Raw genomic sequence first — 22413 nt, forward strand, 5'->3', positions numbered from 1 at the left:
GGTATCACCAACCTCTTGAAATTCTTGCTCTTTTGTAGTACGACCAAGGGCAACTGAAGTAAGCTAGAAATCCATGGGAGTAGCAATGTCTGTCGTCACACGTCCAATAGGAACAACCACCTACACAATTCACATTCTTGTCTCATCACTAGCTATGTGTGACAAAATCTTAGCTTTCTTAGGTTCTTTCTCCTTGTTGCTCCTAGCTAAGTAGTCATCAATGTCATCAATCGACTGTGCCTCTATCATCTTCTTACTTTTCTCCATACTTTTCATCAGCCAATCAGGAATAGCGGCCATCTCCATACCATAATCAAGACATATCTCTCGATCAAGATCTCTCAATGCCAAGATAACATCATCATCATCATAATCCTGGTCAAATCATATACATTCTTTCCCAAACTAACCTCCAAAAGGACAGTAGGGGATCTTGGCTGATCATCATTCTCATTAGGTGGAGCAGATGTCGCTGTGGCATGTAAATCCTGAATATTCTCTGGTAATATCACTGTGTTGGAACATTGCTCAATCTCTTTGTTCTGTTCTCACACTTCAACTTCCTTGATTGATGAACATTGAGGGGTGGTGAAGGAATGATAGTTTTTTGTTTCTTCTTCTTAACCTCCTCAATCTTCTTCCCTCTAGCCTTGACTTCTCTTGGTGTGTTCTTCCTTCGTTTGGGAGCTTGACTCTCCTCATCCGCATGAATCCTGATATCACTGATAGTTCTTTGATCATCTTTGGAAGAGGATTCCTCCGGTTTCATTTTTTCGTAAGTGAAGGAAACACCTATGTCAACTAACTTGTTCATATGATGGTCTACCCATCCTCAAGAGAAATTCAAGACCTCTCTCATCAACACATTCAAATCTGTCACTTCTTGTTCTAACCAATTAAGCAATAGAATCACCCTCTTCATTTCATTCTCATATTGTGGATGCGTATGATCCTTGTCATCTAATACTTGATTAGGATTGAGGAAAAGGCCACACTTCCTCATGAAATCCACCTACATTCTGGACCACATTCTTCTTTTCACTGCTTGCTCATCCATCAGGTTGGCCCAATAATCCTCTATGTCTACCTTGTGGATGAACCTATCTTCCTGATCCTTCCAACTTTCTTATTCGGATCAAATTTTCTTTTCTTATATGTTGCAAATCGATAGAATGCAAGCTCTTCAACTGCTGTGGCGGATTGGCAAACCTCCAATGTCTTCCCTACAGAAATAGGAACTGATATGCCCGTTCTATGCTTATCCTTTTGGATGGAATCATATTCAAAAGTTGTCTCACCACCTCCAATAAGATCATCCTGTCAGAAGGATACCTATGAAGCCTGTAGGGTTCGGATTGAAATCCATGACTCCTTAGGCATGTGAAAGTGGGAAACTGTATGTACCATGATCCATATTTCTCTATCAGCTCCGTTGCCTCCTTGGACAACCTCCTGTGGATCCCGCCTTGCAACATTCGCGTTATGTACATAGTGAATGCATCATTCACTCTCTTATAACCTTCAATTCGATACATGTTCAGTTGTGGATAGCACTCATAACTTCTGAATTGTCCTTGTCCATTCTTGACTTCACCTCTGCATATCAATCCTTTGTAAGTAACAAATCGTGCAAGCAAGTACACCAAATAGGAAGTCATGGCGAATGACCTGGACCTTTCCACATTCCTCAGCTGAAAATCCAGATTGTCACTTATGATTTTAGACTAATTAATCAACATTCCTTTCAAACAATCTTGGATGAAATAGAACATCCATCCATCATGTATTGCACCGTGCGGCATCCCCATCACTCGGTTAAGCAGGAATACTAAATCACTATATTCATCTTTGAAGTCTGTGCACATGAGTGTCTTGGGACCCTTGGAATGATGAGTCCTAGGGTAGATCTTCCATTCCTTGTTCACTACGGTCTTGCACACATCCATCTTCTTCTTATATCCGTCTTCATATTCATCCTTGGTTATATCTTTCATGTCTATTCCACGTGGAATTCTAAACACCTCAGCAATCGCATCCTCAACAAGGTAGGCAAGGATGAGACCCTTAGGAGTCTTGATCATTCGGGAGCGAGGATCATAGCATCATGCACACTCTAGGATAAGCTCGCTGCACTGTATGGATTGCGGAAATCCAGCGGCCTGATAAATACCACTCTTCATAATGTTCACATAAGCTGGGGAAGGAATCTGGCTTCCAATTCCGAACATCCGCTGCTGCATCTGGCCCATGTTTAGGAAATGCATGTTCGTGTCTGTAATCTCCTTCCATCTAGATGACATCTTGGATTCTGGATAGAATCCCGTCTCAACTATCCTTTGTTGTTCTCTCCTTTCCTTGATTCCGGACTTCGACATCGTATTGGATCAAGAAATGACTACGGAAAGGTGTGAAAAGGAGTGTTTTCACACAAAAGATGTCTGAGGACACCCTTCCAAAATCAACAATGGCTGCCAAAAGTCTGAAGACAACCAGCACCCTTAGGACTGAAGATAAACTCAGAAAATGGCCTCGGAATGAAGCTTAAATGCTTCCCAAGTGAAATTGCCTATGTTGACAAGTGGCTGGAAATGGAATTTTTATTGAGGACAGCCTGCAACAATGGTGTCTCAGACTTGCAACAGCACTTAGAAGCCCTGAAAATTGTCCTAGAACATCTCCAATCAGCCCTTAGACAAAATCTCCTTAGGCACAAATGAGCTGGAAATGAAAATGCAAGTCTGAGTATGTAGTGCCAGCCAGCAATGGAGGTAGAAGATCTCAGCAATGGGGTCAAATATTAGGTCTGAAAATGTCTGATAGCAATCTCCCAGCTATGGCGCCACCAACATGGAAGAAAATCATGAAAATTTGGAGGAATAACCTCCCAAAACAAAAATCGCCCTCTTCCAAAAATGACACCACCTAGCTGAAAATCGCCAAAGTCTGAAACACACCTGGCAAATATAATAATATTATATTGCTGGCCTCCCCTTTTAAACTTGTTCAATTCAAACTTTCACCACACAAGCAATGTGGGATAAAACACTTGTACTTATACTTGCCTAGGGAAAATCGATTTGCTTCTAGAAGGTGAAAATCCTTTAATGCTCATTGCAAATCATTTATTAATTGTTTTTATTTTTTTAAATAATCGTCAATGTCATTAAAACAATTAAGTTTGGGTCAATTTATTAAAAAGATTTTAAAATTTCATCCAAAATTAGACCCATGGGGAAAATTGATCCCTATTTGGATTAAAAATCCAAATAAAAATAATAAAAATATTAAAAAATGCACACTTGGGGAAATTCGACCCGTCTGGATAAAAATTGCCTTCAAGGGAAAATTGATCCATGTTGGGAGTCAAAATCCCGACTAAAAATCATCACTTTGGCCAAAAAACACTTTGGGGGAAAATGAACCCCAGTCTGGATAGCAATCCGAACGCAAAATCTTCAATTTGTACTTATCCGCACTAAAATCCACAAAAAGTTGTCATGAAAAGCTCTGGTGGAAAATCGATAGTCATCAGGAATCCTCACCTAAGTCATCCGCAACTTCATCCACACTCCCTAGGGGAAATTCAAAGGTAGTCAGGAAAATTCCCAACACTTCAACAAAATTTAATCATCCTGGTAGAAAATCGCCCCTAGTCTAGATTTTGAATGGGGGAAAAATAAGGCATGTCTAGATTCCTAGGGAAATCCATGTCCAGTTTGGATTTTGAGTGGAGAAAATCATGGGTAATCAGGAATATGAGGGGAAAAACACCTCTAGTCTGGAATTTTGACCATTTAACCTTTAGAATATGGATTTTCATCCGGAATATTATGATTTTTCCACTCAACCACTAGGAAACTTCAAAACTCAATAAAACTCATCTGGACTTAGCAAATTCACCAAAAATTTGAGCGAAACACAAAGAAACCTATCGGGATAAAGCGCAAAATCAACTTGAATAACTTCTTAGGAGCGAGAAAACAACTCCAAAAGGTCTTAAAACACCTTAGCACTTTAAAATCATTGACGAGTACGTTCAAAAAAACACGTTAACGCTCAAAAGGTCTACACTTAGACAAAATTAGGATCATTTAAAAATCTCAACTTTATGTGCTTGATCCTATAACTTCAAAATCCTTAAATGACAATTAGGCATGATCAAAAATCCGAGACTTGGGCACGGGAACTCAAAATTGCCCACTATGCTGCCAAAACCCTAAACTAACCAACACGAAAAGAAGGAAAGAGGGGGTCCCCGTTTGCAATGGGGTGATGTGTGAAAAGGTCACAACATCTTGTTGTTGTTGTTCACCCCCAACAAGGTTCTGAACATCAGGCCTTGCAACCAATCTGGGAGGCACAAATCCAAGACTATCAACATGATCCAACATTTTCTGAATTCTGAGAATTGGATCTTTGATTTCTACCAATGCTTCTTTTTCCTAGCCTCATGGAGCACTCTTTTTTTTCTCTCCAACAAGAATTTTGAGCCATCAATCTCTTCTTTTCTCAACTTTTGTATCAGTTGTGCAGTTTTGGATCAAATCTTCAGATTCATTAAATTCATGCTCATAAGTAGATTTACCCACTCTTTTTTTGACTTGATCGATGAAATGCTTCGGGTCATGTGATGCCCCCTTTTCCAATGCCCTAGTTTTTGCCCAGTTTGCTGATTTCTGATATGCGGATCTGCATATTTTGATCTGCTCTCTTGTTCCTCCCTCTGCTAATGATCTTTCCTTCATATTTTATTGGTGAAAGAGTCGCCACCTTTTATAGGGATTGGGGCACCACCTTTCATAAGAATTAAGTCACCACTTTTCATTGCTGCCTTTGAGAATAATATATTATTCTCCAAACTGATCTCTCTTGGATCCCTTCCTCAAACGAACCTTCTTCCCTTTATATCTCCCAATGTGAGGGAGAGGTCACACCTCTTCATCATGTATGCCCTTCAGAAAAATACACAACCTTTCACAATTCCCCCCTTTGAAATAGTACAACCCTTCATAATTTCTGTCCTTTGAAAGAGACAACCTTTCACCATTAGTACCCCTTTGAAAGAGTGCAACTCTTCATTGTTTCTGCCCTTTGAAAGAGCCACTTCCTTATCTACTTCCCTTTTCTCTACTTCTTCCATTAATCTTTCCTTGATTTACCTGCTCCCTTCCTTCTTCCTTTCTCCATCTCCCCCCTCTCAAATGGGGTTCTCTCTCATGTTTGAGGGAGTCAGAACTTTTCATTTCACGCCTTTTGACCATTCATTAACTTAATTAAATTTTAATTATATTTAATTATATTCTTTTATATTTTAATTTTTATTTTAATAATTTAATTTTTGTTCTTTTGTATTTTAATATTATTATTATTATTATTATTTGTTAAATTCTATTTCAAAGTGGGGACATTACAAGTCAACATTTCTTCTTTTCTCCGCTCTTCTTGTACACTTGTAGCTTAGATCCCGAATGCTTCTCAAACAAGACATAATTTGATGTTTTGCAATGTGAATATTAAATGCGAGTTTGTCCCTAAATGGGCATAGGACCTCCTTTAGGGGATTCGTGTTTTATTGCAAGGCTTTGTCCCAAATGTTTCTTCCATTATACAAAACGTGGCATAACATTGACTATCACTTGAGTAAGGGGTCCTGTTAGCTGCCTTAAAAGACACTAATTCCTTGTGAATTTTTGTCATATCCCCATATAGACAGCGGAAATGATTAGAAACATAAACTATACGCAATATCTAAATATATATTTTTTCCAATTCATAAATTATTTTGACCGCTTAAATGCGTTTATATTTTAACTAGTATGAGTGATGAAAGGACACGTTCATTCCCAAGTCACCTCCGGAATAGACGCCATGTTTCCAAGGGAATCACATGGTTTCAAGAGGTATAAACCCCGCACCCCAAGGGAAGCACGAGAGAAGGAGGTGACAAGGAGACAAGGGCAAGGAGAAGCGTCTAACAGGTAACCTCATTACTCAGCAATAATATTTATTTCAGTTTCATATTTTACGATGCCTAGACAACCATGAGGGTTAGCCAGTGATCGCATCAGACAACAGACGATGTGGAGGGCTAGTCGTTGGTTCTTCCCAGCGATGAAGAACTAGCTCCTAGTAAAGCATCCCTCCCCATCGCCGACAGTTTGGTATGTTCCCAGGCCAGTCTGTCTGGGTGTCGCAATGTGCCCATGTGTTTAGCGCCAATGAAGTATTTCCATATGCAAGTCGTATTCAATCTGCTTTTCTTTAATTCATCCTTCATATCAACGGTAATGAATATAATCTAATTAGTTGCACAAATTAATTGCTAAATCGGATCAATGTTTAAAAATTCTTGCCAATGAACTAAACACATCTATAACGTGCAAAGGTTAAAATGAACTTATCTTCCACGCCAAATAGGTAACCTGCAATATCAGGTTTAGTATGATTCATTAAAATGAACTCTAGTAACAGACAGAAGAATAAACATAATTCATTAATTCACAGACGCAACAAAATAAGTAAAGAAAAGGAATACTGATTAATGATAGTCATATTTCTACAACTAGGCACAAATGTAATGAATCAACCCCCACAAATTAACAGAATGGATAAATGTTAAACAAGTAATACAAATTCTATAATTATGAATCTATGTTTTCTATGTACATTTATTATCTTCCTGCTATCCTCTGTTTGTTAGTACATTCAAGATAATGAGTGGAAGCGAGGGGTATGCTGGGCCCATCCTCAGGTGGCCCTATTAGCCCTAAGAGACGGGATGGGTCTAGATGGGTAGCCCAGTCAACCTGGAGAGTCCTCAAAGTCTAGAATGGGTCGTGTGTGTATTTGTTTACTGCAATTATTATGCCACTGATTTAATATTACTGCTGACATATAAAATGAAATATCTATAATGTTGCAGGAAACCATAGATCCGTTTATTTGCCCTAATCAAACCTTCGGTGGACAGATCAGGCCCTAATTATCAGGAAGGCGAGGCAGGTACAGCAAAGGTTCATTACAATTTCTTCAGCAATAAAGGATGTATAATCAAAATCCCTATTAAGATCTTGATGATGATGCTGAATATGAGCAGCCAACATCATTAAATGAATTGGTATTTGAGGCCTGAAATCAAGTCCCAACACTTGACACAAAGCATAATGTTATTTTGAAATATTCTTGAATCATATCTTCGTTAAAAGGCTCCAATTTGTTCTTTGCAAACCGTGTTGAACCATTTGACCCTATAGCTAGACCTGTCCCTCTTATACTTTTGTGCAGTTCACCAAAATTAATCTGAAAATTTGCCATGGGTTTGAGGTTTGAAAAATTCTCTAATCGATTCCTTGTTCATTGTTAATAGTGGTATACCCTCATGATTATACAATGTTCTACTAATTTCCCTACATCATATCTGAGATGTTTGAAACATGGCAATCCATTATGCTGTGATTATAATAGAGTCTAAACAGATCCCACCCCTAGACTAGGATAATTTCATCCCTGACTAATTTAGCTCGGTCATAAATTCTCTCAAGAAGAAATACATTACCTTGTGCTTGTTTTGATCTTTTGGCAGAACCAAGAAGTCGGCTCATAAGATCTTTCTCTAAATCGCACCTTGCCTTACCCCTTTGAGACATGCTTTGATTTGTCTTGCAGTATGCCGGTCTTACTTACAATAGGGGTTTCTCAAATGATAGAGGCACAGTTTATAATAACCACAAGAAATACCGAATGCCTTAGGAATTAAATCCCTAAAAGGGAAAAAAGGCAGTTGGTTACTCCCTTCAGATTTCTCATTTTATCTACCTCTTTGTAGTTTGAAAATTAATACTCTAAGCATCAGGCGCAGATTTAAAATCTTTCGTCACCCTTAGCGTTGAATGCTCATATGAGCCAAAGATTGCATAGCGCTTTCTGACCTGTTTTCTTCTTTGAATACCAACCGTTGATCATTCATGAAAATCAAATCAATGGATAGCGCATGTCACATCTTTAAGCACAAAGGATTTTAAACACCTTTTTATCAAGTTGCGCTGCTAAGGAAGTGTCTGTTGCAATCGTAGAGTGACACTCGTCTAGGTTTCCTACATCCATTGTTGCTTAGCCACATTGGAACCTTTGGCGTAATAAGAAAAACCCATGCCATTGGAGTTCAATTGCTGCGGGAACATGTGTTGACGTACTGCATCATTGTAGCTTTGAAAGGAGAGTGCTAATGAGAAATTGTGCTAGGAAGCATTTTTGCGTTACAATGAAGAGTATCCACGTGTATCAACTCCATCCTCAGAACAAAGAATAGAATGTTTCTTTTGAGCCTAGTGCAAAAGTTAATGGTGGGTCTGGCCATGAAACTTCATTGTTAAGAAACACTGCACTACAATGGAGTATCGACACTTGGCATAGTGAGATAGAACTTGATCCACTCCCATCTATAGGAAAGACAAACAAAGGATATTCATGGCCAATGATAATGCACCAACCATTGAGGATGTGTGCTTGGTGGGGTTTGCTTAGGGTTGAAATAGCTTTTGAGGACACTTGTGAACATGACACAATGGTACAACTTTAAGCATATACGCCCTAAGCAAAGTCGTGCTATACCAGTTCAAGTGCATTGCAATTTGTGATGTCCCTTTCTAGAACATTCCTGTTTTTTGCCTGAAACAATAATTCTCACTTCAAAATGATTATAACTTTATCAAACATCAGAAATTCAAGATAATAGTCAGATCAACAAATCAAAGCACAATCCTCAAAATCAATCAAATCATGAATTCTTTGGGAATTAACTTGCTTGAGGCATCAAGGGTCCTTGTACCTTGCAACTCCTAGCCCTAGAGTATGAAAGGGTTTTTGTCCTTCCAACTTCTGGCCCCAGAGCATGAAAGGTTTACGTCCTTTTAGCTCCTACAAGATGCTTCCTCCAATTCAAATTGATTGTTTGATAAATTTGCTTGATTAATGCTGATTGATATTTCTTGATGGATTGACAAGTTAATGTTTGAATGAAGTTCAATAGTTTATGCTTGAATGGTTGATGTTGGGATGATGGATGTTTGTATGTTTGATTGATTGAATGAATTGATAATTTATGATGATGATTTTCTGATTGATTGTTTGCTTGATTTGATAATTAATGATTGCTTTTGATGGATTCATTAGTGATGATTGAATGAGTGCTGATTTGATGTATTGGTGAATGATGATTGATAAGTGATCCTTGATATGGTTGTAATGATTTCTCCTTTATACTTTATTGGTGAAAGGGCCACCGCATTTCATAAGCATTGAGTCATCACCCTTCATTGCTGCCTTTTGAGAATAATACTAAAATTTAATTAATTCCCTGACATGATCAAGAAGCTGCCCAAGTTCAATGTACTGTAGCTTTTCTTTTAGATAATCAGATAAATCAGCCCTCTGACTCCAAGGGAGATTCTTTCCTTGTCACCTCTCTATGCTATAAATGTTAACATTCTGAACATGACAAGGAATATTGAGCAGCATGGATTGGGAATGTCCTTTGAAAAATTCATAACTCAACTTGTTGGCTGCAGTTGGTAGTGTGAAAAATGCATCGTATATCTTGCAAACAAGCTCTAGCGACAGCAGTACTGTGTTAATGTAATAGAAAATCTCCTTGTCAAAAGGAGGTCAGCTGAGATAATGCAGGAATGTGGTGACGCTCAGCCAGCACCAAAAAGACAGGCTGTCAAAGCTGAGAGCTTGGTTGAAGCCACCATTAAAAGTTCTGAATAGACTGTCCCTGTTATAATCTCCAGCCAAAGCCTGCAGGCCCCATCTAACAATCCTGTGAACTCATGAATGAAGGGAATATTTCATCCAAAAGCTTCTTGCAACCACTTGAAAGTGCTATGTAAAAACTTTCACATGCAATGTGGTCTTCAGCTACAAAGACTTCATGAATAGAGGCCAAGTTTTAGCAACCAGTTGATGGTTCTATGACATGAATGCTTTTGGCTAGAATGATGGTACTGATGACCACAGTTAGCTTGCTTTTCTGTTTTATACTGTAGTTATAGTACATTTTTACGGATTTTCTATATATGGTCATGTTAGATGTGTTGGAAGGTTGATAATGGCATTTTGGCTGTTTCAGTGCACTAATGAAACTTGCTAATGTTGACAGCTGCCTGAAACCCTGTTCTTTGTTCCAAACAGTTATTTAACCAACGTAAATATTTAATATTATCATTGCCATCTTATAAAAGTTTGACTTTATCAAAATTACATAGAGTTGCCACTTACCGTTAATATTTTCATGCAATTATTCCTGTGCATACCCCTGTAATATATTACTCTCTTTCATTCACATGTTTCTGGAGTTTTATTTATTTTCAGTATAGTTGATATCAATAAACAATGTAATATTATATTTTCTGTTTACAAAATTCTGTAGGGCTGAGTATTGTCTATTATTTTATTAGAAAGAATATAGTTATCAATAGTTTTGTACCTTAACCCTTGGTACTTGTCTCCTGTATCAGAAACACGTCCCCATCTCAGAGACTCATATGGGGATTTATCCAGACATTAGGAGATATCCAATGAAGTTTCTTTGCAACTCTACATGTCTCCTAGAAGCATCCCTTGAAAATTGGGAAACTGTGTATAGAGATTTCTCAAAAATATCATATAAATTATAGTGGATTTTCTAAAAGTGCTAATATGTGGTTGACGAATGCTAAAAAGAATTTTTAGAAACACACCAATAGAGTTGTACTTTTCTATTTTTTACATAAAAATCTACAATTTTTTCTTGGAGTAGAAGATTTCTTCAACAAATCCCAAAGAGACAGTAGTACAAAAAATAAAATAAGGCTCAAGATGTGTACAGGTATTGAATATTATCAATTGATTGAAAATATAATCTTTGAGAACCCTCTACCATTTTTTTGAATAATGCCATTCCCCTACCAGTCTCTCTGCATCTCCAGGCGATTATGGTTTAAAATAATTGTTTTAAATCATGATGATACTTATCAAATATCAGTATAATTTAGCTTTACTCTTATTGGCATTTATTTCAGTATTAAAATTTTTTTTTTCCTTAAAATTTTAAGCTTTTAGGCATTTCACATTTGTTAAAGTTATATCCATTTTATGATTTTTTTCTCCTATCTATTCATCTATATATCTATATATCTATCTATCTTTCTATCTATATATGATTTAAATTGCAGTCTCCAAGTACCCCTCTTTAATTTTCTTTGAAATCGGTGTACCAGTAACTGTCTGTCTCTTGTACTGGTATCAAGTTCCCATTTCTTGGTACCCATGGTAATTAGTTAAGCATGCAGGAACTTGCTGTGTAGGAATGGAAATAGAAAGTATTTATCTTTTCAATTGATATAAAACAAATGCTAATTTATGATATTGTTTTTTTCCAAATGATTTAGTTTACATATTAGTTCTTGTTGTGTGCTAGTATTCTCACTACTTATTAGCTACATTTTAAAATATTATTGTTATTGTTGGTTCTAGGCAAAAAGGAAAGAGGCCTGGTTGATCGAGAAATTGCTGAAGTATGAAATCCCAAAGGCTCGGTTTGAGAGACATGATCCTGAACCCTTGACAGCTGAAGAGAGGTTTTACTTGAAACGGACTGGCCAGAAGCAGAAAAATTATGTTCCAGTTGGTGTGCGTGGAATATTTGGAGGTGTTATCCTCAACATGCATTTGCATTGGAAAAGACATGAAACAGTTAAGGTTATATGTAAACCTTGTAAGCCTGGCCAAATTCATCAATATGCAGATGAGATAGCTAGATTGAGTGGAGGCATTCCAATTGATATAAGGTTAGATACAATCATATTCTATCGGGGTAAGAACTATGTTCAACCAGAGATTATGTCTCCTACAGACACATTATCAAAAAAGAAGGTATTTTTTCTCATTATACAATGGTTATCTTTTGCTTTATTTCTTCAAGTTAAAGGCATGCTTGGAATTGCATGCACTCTTGCATATTGATGTGCTATCATGTTTAGCTAATTTCTTGTTGATGTGTTTTTTATGCACATACGAACATAGAATAAAATATCAAGGTATCTTATCCTCTCTTGAACAAAGTCTCTCAAATGCTATGCTTCAGAAATTCATTGTGCATTGATCTTCACTTAATACAACCTTAAATCACTATGCTATGCTATGATTTGTTTCAGAAATTCATTGTGCATTGATCTTCACTTAATACAACCTTAAATCGCTCCTAAATGAATCGCCCTTCCTCCTTGGTATAAGCGCTGTCCTCCAAACCTTGGTATGCTGCACCAATAATGAAATGTGAGCAAAATCGTGGTAGATAGGGTCAGATACGGTTTTGTCTCAGATCTGTTGTAACACCCGCAACGCCACTGAAAACTCTTCCAAATGCTCCTATCAAAAATCGTCCAACCCCTTCCAATATGCTGATACAAGTATGGATCAAATTGAGCCCTTGGAACACAAAATCGTGGTGCACCCTCCAATGATCTGCCAGTTGAATACTATCAAAATCAGCCTTTGGCCATCAATGAAGCTCAAGTGAAAGAACTGTTTTGTCCTTCCCAACCACCATAAACTCGTTGTGCACAATATGGAAAACTGCATATCTCCCACTCCCAAGAAGAAGAAACTAGGGTTTCGTCCAACACTTCTATCAATCTGCTGAAGGTTTGCGTCCTCAGAGATTCATCTAATGCAAAGCATCAGACAGTTCATCAAATCCAAAATCCATATCTCCAATGATCATACAATGAGGCTCAACCTCTATTTATCTTTTTTCTCCATATGTCTCATAAACTTCTAGAGGATTCTAGAAATAATATTATTTTATTTTAGTGATTTTATAATTTAATATTTTATTTTAGTCCACTATTTAATTAAATTAATTAAATATAAAGTCACTTTTTAATTTTTAATTTATTTAATGATATAAGAAATTAATTTAATTAATTTCTCCTTAATTCTCCACTTAGCCAAAAGGCTAAAACTTTATAAGAGGCTTAGAAAAATGGGGACATTACAGTCCACCCCTCCTGAAATTGCTTGTCCCCAAGCAACCTCCGCTGCTCAACAAAAACATCCTGAAGAATCACGCCACCTGGATCCCAAATGAAAAACTATGCAATGTCCCTGTCAACATGAAAGAGCTCCTGTAACACCAACTGTATCTACTGAATCAATTCAATCACCCCATCACGTGCCACAAAAGTATAAGCCTCAGCCCAGACAATACCCGGATCCCAAACCAGTCCATCAATCCTACCATATGTGATGAAGATGAAATGACTCCTCAAATCACCATGAATCTTTCATCCTAGAAGGCTGACCAACAAGGAAATGTGGAAATGAACTCCCACATGGCAATGAAACAACACAAATGGCCACCTAACATTGCTATGATAACTTAGATCAGCAACATGAATGATGTCATAGATGTCAACATACCAATGTAAACCAAAGAAGTCCATCTCATACTCATTGTCCATCGAATAGGTATGTTCCCACACACTTTCGTGCCATGGAATAGCTTATGTAGACCATGCTAAGGAAAAGGTGCAATGGGAACCCAAGTAAGGAAGCCATCGTTCAATGACGAATTTAAGAAGATGAAATCACCAACCAACAAATAGATAGCTGCCATATCATCATTAATTGGCGTCATAGAAGTGGCTGCTATTACATCATTATTTTCAGACATTTCCCCATCAGTTGAAGACACATGAACTTCATTTTCTTTCTTGCTTGTTCCATTTTCTTTAACCATCCTTTCATCCATACATTTGTGATTCAACTCCCACGGACCTTTACAAGTGAAGCATAGACCTTGTCTTCTCATTTCATTCCTGCTTACACTATGCTCGTCTGAATGTTTTCCCATGATCATTTGTAGACTGAGAAATTTCCTTTTTCTTCGATTTCCCAAATATTCCTAGAAATCCCTGTTTTGTTTCCAGATCATTCAACAAATCTCACAAATTCCTCATCAAATCAATAGTGGATTTGTCGAAGGCCGTCTTTCCCTCAGTACTTCCCCAACAGGATGGCAGGATACCACTTTAATATATCCCTTGTTCTTGTATGTCTAAAATGTGCTTATGAGACACAAGGAATATCGTCAAACACTTCACGGACAGCTTTCCTGCTTGCTGGTCTAAAATATCAGTCTGATATGTCTTATTAAAAAGACTATAGATGGCTCCCAAGGCTTAAGAATCAACACTTCAATCCTTAAGCAATGCATAGAGATGAATTTACAATGTTAAATATGCACCTACAGCAGACTAAGGACAAACAGTTGGCATGCAGTCATATAAGAACATGTGAAGGATATACAACCTTATCTCTCCTTAATTTAGAAATCAAATGCTCATTACATTGGCCAGCTTATACCCAAAACATTGACTAATAACAGTGACCAATTTTCAGATTGTCTGAATACATATGACAGCCCAAAGACTCAACATACAAACTGAGAATTACAATGGATATTTTAATGATAGATGAACCTGGAATATGGGGCCTAGAAGAGCAAGCAATATCTTTGTTGTTGAAGCCTCCAATGTCCTATTTCGACCTTCTTATCAGATTGCCCCTGTTGCTGCTATGGAAGTCTGAGAATAAGTAACTGGGAATGCTAAACCCCTCTCCACTATGCCAAAATGAATCACTATTCTTCCCCAAGAAGATCGCCAATGTCAGATGCCAAAATGATGCCACAATGGGAGTCAAAGAACAAAATTATGAAATCATTTTCAGACTGGTATGATTTGTCTCAGAAATTCATTGTGCATTGATCTTCACTTAATACAACCTTAAATCGCTCCTAAATGAATCGCCCTTCCTCCTTGGTATAAGCACTGTCCTCCAAACCTTGGTATGCTGCACCAATAATGAAATGTGAGCAAAATCGTGGTAGATAGGGTCAGATACGGTTTTGTCTCAGATCTGTTCTAACACCCGCAACACCACTGAAAACTCCAAATGCTCCTATCAAAAATCGTCCAACCCCTTCCAATATGCTGATACAAGTATGGATCGAATTGAGCCCTTGGAACACAAAATCATGGTGCACCCTCCAATGATCTGCCAGTTGAATACTATCAAAATCAGCCTTTGGCCAACAATTAAGCTCAAGTGAAAGAACTGTTTTGTCCTTCCCAACCACCATAAACGCGTTGTGCACAATGTGGAAAACTGAGTATCTCCCACTCCCAAGAAGAAGAAACTAGGGTTTCGTCCAGCCCTTCTATCAATCTGTTGAAGGTTTGCGTCCTCAAAGATTCATCTAATGCAAAGCATCAGACAGTTCATTAAATCCAAAATCCATATCTCCAATGATCATACAATGAGGCTCAACCTCTATTTATCTTTTTTCTCCATACGTCTCATAAACTTCTAGAGGATTCTAGAAATAATATTATTTTTATTTTAGTGACTTTATATTTAATATTTTATTTTAGTCCACTATTTAATTAAATTAATTAATTATAAAGTCACTTTTTAATTTTTAATTTATTTAATGACTTTATAAGAAATTACTTTAATTAATTTCTACTTATTTCTCCACTTAGCCAAAAGGCTAAAACTTCATAAGAGGCTTAGAAAAAATGGGGACATTACAAAATATGAAGATATATATTGTTGTAGTTTTGAGTGAAGAATATGTATGAGTTATTGTGTGTGTGTGTGGAGTGGAGAATAATAATCTTCTGAAGGTGAATGATACATGAGTTATAATTAAAAGGCAAGAAAATCATTTGTACAGAATACACCAAAAGCATGTATCAGAATTGAGGAAATTTAAATGAAAGCCACTACCATGAATGTATGCTGTGTATAAGAGGAACTGGTAAAACAATACTGAAACCATCTATAACAGAAGGAGAATTTTGATGCAGATTATGAGAAAATAAAGAGTATGGAATAAAAAAGGAAGGAAGATCTTTGAGATGTAAGTGTGCAGTATATGAGAAGTTTATATCAGATATACATATGAAGAAATATGAACAGTTAGGATATATCTCAAGGCAGAAATGTATACGAAGAAATTGCCATATTTATGATCAGATTTATAACAGAGTTGAGAAGGGAATTGCAGCAGATATAGAAGAAGATTATGTAGACTTAAAGGTAGATCTGTAGAGTTTATAACAGAATTATAAGTGCAGATTGGAAAGGATTTTATCAGGGAATTGTGATCAGTTTCGTGGCAAATTTATTGTCACCATAATGGCAGTTTGAATAAGAGAGTTTGTGGGAGAAAAAGACATCCATCATCCGTTGTTATAGCAACATTATCAAGGTGGAAAATCAGATTTATGTGAAGTGGGTTGGTGCTCACAGATTCTGAATTGGGAGTTGGTGCTTCTAGTGGGTAGGTGCTCACAAAATCTGAATTGGGAGTTGGTGCTTCCAGTGGGTTGGTGCTCACAAATTTCAGAAGTGGAAGTTGGTGCTTCCAGTGGGTTGGTGCTCACAAATTCAGATTTGGGAGTTGGTGCTTCCAGTGGGTTGGTGCTCACAAACAAACTTAGGGGTTGGTGCCTATGAAATATAAAAAAAGATGAAATATATAAAAGCATTGATTTACCGTGGTTTTCTCCCGCAAGCGTTTCCACATATATATCGTGTGTTCAACTTGTGTTCATATTAGATAGATTACATATGAATGTTGGTATGCAATGAATATGGTAATAAGATAAGTTATATACTTATGATTGAAGTTGAAAAAGGTTTAATTTGTAAAAGATTGTTGTTATACTAATTCACCCCCCCTCTTAGTATAACCGCGTGCTCTTCAGCTAGATGGTAGAGTGTAGGTGGCACTGAATTGAGTAATGGTACAGGTTGGAAGTGGTTGTAATTTGGGTCATTTGTGCAGAGCCACTTGGGTTTGTGTCTATGTTTTGGGCCGTAGGTGGTGTTGACGTGTATTTTGTACACAATCATACACAGAATAAAATACCCAAAGGCATCTTATCCTCTCTTGAATAAAGTCGCTAACTGCTGAAGATTTCGCAAGAAGGATCAGTTAGGATGACTCCAATGTTCTTTTTGGTAGGGTCTCTACGTGTGGATAAGCACTAGTGGTCGTTGTGATTTGCTGTGTCCTCAAGGGGCCTTACGTTGCCGAAGATTTTGATGAACTAAACAAACTTTAAAAAAAAATGACAAAAGAGTAGGGTTTACAAGAGGTCTAATTTAGTCTAACCCTAAGAATGACTTCATGTGGACAAGACTTGGCAAGATTCTACCAACTTCAATTTTGCCATAAATTAACAACTCAATTGAAATTGATGCGATCTTCTAAGGTAACAAATGATTTTCAATACATCAAAGATCAAAGACACTACGACGAAGGTACATATCCAAGATACAACAATGATTGAAGGTTAAGTGATTCAAGTATCTCCAGTTGACCACGCAAGGCGTTCCTACAATCAGCAAGAAGCTAGTGGTTTGGAAAGCGAATCCTACCAAAGATCAATTCCAACACTTTGTCCTTCGAATTAACGCACTACTTTGATTGAGAATGATTCAAGTAAATTGAACAACCATGAAGATAACTAAGAAAGTTGCAACAAAACACCATAACTTCAATATTTCATTGATTTCAAAGTCATCATGTACAACAATTGTTTGAATTCTTTCCTCAAAACTCAATCTTGCTACAAAAGTAAATTGCTTCTAAACTCTAATCTCTCTAATACATCAATAATCTAATCTTCTTCTTACATCTAACTCTTGAAAATGAAATGAAATGAGGGTATAAATAGCATCCTCAATTACAATGAACGGTCTAGATCAAAAAGCAGATCAACGGTCAAGATCATGACACCTAAACCCTAATTAGGGTTTGTTACAAATGGCCTCCTTTTTACTGAACAATATTAAATGCATAGCCAAATATTAAATTTGGCACAAAAACCTAGGAGACATAAACCAATGACAATTAAGATGCCATGTCATCTATAACAACCTCTCATCTAGAATCTTATTCCCTTTCCAATTCTCCTTTTTAGCATATGCAATGAATCTTGATACGATTCCTTCGATCTCAGCAATTGGAATCTCGGTAAGATTCTTCATTCTTTCTTCCAAGTGGATGACCTGATCAAATGCATCTAGAAGAGCCGCGTCCCATGTTGATTCAAGTTCCTTAGTTTTTTCAATCAGGAGCATGGTAGCAAACATCTGGTCCTGTTGCTCGTCTGTGATATTAGCGTCCTTGCAAAAGATGACCTTGATTCTATCCTCCAATTCTTGCAAATCCACATCTGTCTCAACTTTGATCCTCCTGCCAAGAATGGTACGAAGTACCTCAAATACTCTGTCCTGGATCGGGTTGATCACCTCCTCAACATGGCTACATCTAGTACTAATGTCCTCAAAGAGAACACTCTTCATCTGGAGTAAGGTTGACCACTGAAGCAAACTGTGAGGTCCTCCATCCATGATCTTTTCCTGTGCTAAGACCTTCCTCGATGTTTGCCTGATTACTTTCAAGACAGGAATGATAACATCTCTGGTATGAGCAAAAGCAGCTACTGTTATCATCAAGTTGTGGATTATCTCAAGAACTTGGATAGCCCTATGAATAGTCTTCATCATCCTTGTTACAAATTCTACGGCAACTGTATGAGATTTATCCATCCAAGTACTCATACGCTGGACCATACTCCTGAATCTTTCTGCCTCATTAATTGATTGAAGGGGAAGTGCCTGCACTGGTGATCTTGCTGGATCTTGACGTCCCAAAGGCTTATTGAGATGACTGAAGTATGTCCTCCATGCACCGACCTCTCTTTCAAGCTTTCTATTCTTTTCCATTTCTTCCCTAAGCTTGTCTTTCAATGCCTCAAATGAATCGGTGGCATCATCTAGTGTCTGCTCGGCTGTGGACGGACCTAGCTCAAATGTCTCTATATCATATTCCTCTGCTAGGATCTCCCCTTCATACTTGTCCACTGCCGGTGTAGCTATCTGTAATTTTCTGGATCCAGTCTCATCTCTAATCATCTTGGACATCTTGGTAGCCTTCCTCTTCTTTGTTACTTCCTGAGAACGTCCAACAAGGCTGTCCAAATCAATCATATTGTCTTCGTCCTCTATCACGATCACCTTGGTTAATCTTTCCTTCAACCAATCTGGGATGGCCGATCTTGTCTCCTTGACCTGTATTTCCTTATGCAATATTTCTTCTTCTCTGGGAGGAGATGTTATTTCGTTATCTTCTCTATCTTCATGTAGCTCATAATCTTGGAGAGATCCATCTGGTGACCCCTGCGGTGCTTGTCCCTCTTCCTGCCTATCATTTTGTACCATCGACTCCATAGACTCTTCCACTTCAAGTGTCCTCTTCTCTGGTCTAGAAGATGTACCGGATGAACGATCTCGATTTGCCCCTTGCTTCTTCTTTGAAGATTCTCTTTTTTCAGGTCTCTCTTTCCTCTTCGAACCTCTTGGATGGAGATTGCCTTCACTTGCACATCGAAGGTCGCCCTCACTTGTATTCCTAGGATTAGGATTGCCTTCGCTCACACTAGCTCCACCTTTGGCTGGTTTCTCTTCCAAAGTGAAAGTCATAGCTATGCCTTGCTCTCTCAACTTCTGATGCTGCACATCAACCCATCTGCGAGTACAAGACAAGACTGGAGCCATCAAAGCGTCTAGATCCACGACCTCGGGCTCATTCCAATCTAACCTTATTGATTTGCTTTCTCGATCATAGGATGATTGGAGATGTCTGCCACTATCCTGAGCTTGGTCGGCCACTCTGTAAATCCTACATTTCCTGATGAAATCCAAAGGCAATCTAGAATGCATCTTTCTTTTTACTTCAAGATCATCTAAGAGATTCATCATAAAATCTTCTATTTGGTACTCATGCTTAAACTTCCTACCGACTATCTCCTCTAAATATCCATGTGGATCAAAGCTTTCTCTCAAGGCAAAGGATGAAAAAGAATACAAAGCTAACTCCTTCTCTGCGTCATCCATGGCTAAAGCATTAGGACATACCTCAACTGAATTGCCTAATATGATAGGTACCGGAACTCCATTCCCATGCCTGTGTCTGAATGCCTTCGCATATGTTGCCAACTGTCTTGTTACTTCAAGTAACACAATTCTGTCTGTCGGATATCTCGGCAACATGTATGGAGGTGAAGGACATCCATGTACTCTAATATAAGTAAACTTCGGAAACTGGATAAACCAAGCACCGTACCTCTTTACTAATTCTTGTGCATCCTGAGATAATCTGTTGTGAATCCCGCCTTGCAACGTCCTTGTGATGTTCATCGTGAAGGTATCATTAACTAGCTTGTAGTTGCTTCCTGGCAGATGATGCAAGTGGACATAGGAATCACAAACTCTGACCTCACCGGGTCCTCTTCCAATCACTCCTCTGTGAGGTAGTCCTGCGTACTCAAAGCTCCTGATCAAGGCATATATGATGTATGAACTCATGTGGAAGGACTTGGTAGCCTTGAGTCTCCTCAACTGTACGTCCAAGCAATGGCTTATCATCCTAGCCCAATGTATGGTTGCTTTTCCCTGAACTATCACCTGGATGAAGTAGAACATCCACTTCTCAAAGTAGAAGGCCTGAGGGGCACCTGTGACTCGGTTGAGCATTGTGATCAAATCTCTGTATTCCTCCTGGAAATCAATCCTATGCGGTGTGTTCGGGATCTTGCTCAGGCGAGGACGACTTTTGCGTAACCAGTTCTTGTTGATGATGCTTAGACAAGCATCTGGATCATCTTCGTACATTGACCTGGCTCCTTCTATGCTCTTGTATATCATGTCTCTGTGCTCTGGAAGATGAAAAGCCTCACTTATAGCTTCCTCTGAAAGATACGCCAAAGTGTTTCCTTCATTGGACACGATCGTTCTGGACTGTGGATCATAATGACGGGCACACTCGATCATCAACTCATGGCACTGTACTGCTGGAGGGAAGCCGACCGCCTTAATGATGCCACTCTTGATTATTCTCCGGGCGACAGGTGATGGCTTGCCATTGTCTGTGCCAAAGCTTGCCCTCGAACAAGTTTCATGGGTTGGATTTCAATATCAAATTCTTGGATAATGGCGACCCACTTACCTCTTCTTTCTCCTAATTCATTTTGCATAAGAAGGGTCTTGACCGCTGCATCTGGCACTATTGCATAAATCTTGGCCCTCAGGAGGTAATGTCTAAATTTCTTAACGGCCTTTACCAATGCGTATGCTTGCTTCTCAATGTTGGGATATCTGAGTTCTGCATCTTTCAACGGTGTACTCATGAATGCAATTGGATTTTCATCTCTTTCTTCACTTCTCTGGGTGAGAATGGCGGCACAAGTGTAGTTAGAAGCGAAAGAATATAAATAAAAGGGCTTGAGGTAATTTGGACTGATCAATACTGGTGCTTCTGTGATTGCCGTCTTTATCTCCTCGAATGCCCTTTTGGCTTGTGGAGACCATTCAATCTTTGCGTCCTTCTTCAACATCTCATTCAAAGGTCTGACAATCTCAGCAAATCCGGTAATGAACTTTCGGACAAAGTTGATCTTGCCAAAAAATGACTTGAGTTCCTTCTTGCTAGCCGGCAAATTGATAGTGGATATTGCTTTCACTCTTTCAGGATCGATGGATATTCCTCTTTCTGAAATGACATGTCCTAAAAGCTTTCCTTCTGTTACTCCAAATATACATTTCTTTGGATTGAGGGAGACACCGTATCTTCTGCACCTTTGGAAGACTCTTCTTAAGTCGTCCGCATGATCTTCTCTTTGCCTGGAGAAAGCTGTGATGTCATCCATATATATAACAATACATTTACCAATTAAGTCCCTGAAAGCGATATCCATAGCTCTCTGGAATGTGGCCCCGGCATTTATAAGTCCAAAAGGCATTCTCTTGTATGCAAATGTTCCCCATTTGGTGGTAAAAGCGGTCTTTAGTCGATCTTCAGGTTCGACTAGAACTTGATTATATCCTGAATATCCATCTAGAAAGGACATCATCTGCGACCCGTTGACAATCTGCAACACTTCATCTAGTGATGGTAGCGGATAATTGTCTTTCTTTGATGCTCGGTTGAGATTTCTGAAATCAACACACAATCTGATCTCTCCGTTTTTCTTTCTGACAGGTACCAGATTGGCGACCCACGTCGAGTGTCTCACTGGGAAGATGATCTTGGCTGAGAGCAGCTTCTTCACTTCTTGGTATATCAGGGGTTCCAATAAAGGATTAACCGGTCTTTGTCTCTGCCTGAATGGCTTGCTTCCTGGCTTCAAAGGGATTGTGTGAGTGATAATTGCAGTGTCATAGGTCTTGAGATCTTCATAACTCCATGCAATGACATCTGGGAAGTCTCTCATATTTCTTTCAGTCGCTGTGCAG

At 38.3% G+C, this 22413-nt stretch overlaps 1 protein-coding gene across 3 annotated transcripts in view; it reads left to right on the top strand.

Moving 5' to 3' along the window:
* LOC131073385 (uncharacterized CRM domain-containing protein At3g25440, chloroplastic) overlaps nucleotides 1-22413 on the top strand; it is a 123094-nt gene that overhangs the window by 18546 nt on the left and 82135 nt on the right. For all 3 annotated transcript variants that reach the window (XM_059213060.1, XM_059213061.1, XM_059213062.1), the window contains exon 3: nucleotides 11515-11913. In XM_059213060.1, the coding sequence (XP_059069043.1) occupies nucleotides 11515-11913 (399 nt within the window). The remainder of the gene's footprint in view (nucleotides 1-11514; nucleotides 11914-22413) is intronic.

This window comes from Cryptomeria japonica, chromosome 10 (assembly GCF_030272615.1).
Source record: "Cryptomeria japonica chromosome 10, Sugi_1.0, whole genome shotgun sequence".
Taxonomy (NCBI): Eukaryota; Viridiplantae; Streptophyta; class Pinopsida; order Cupressales; family Cupressaceae; genus Cryptomeria; species Cryptomeria japonica.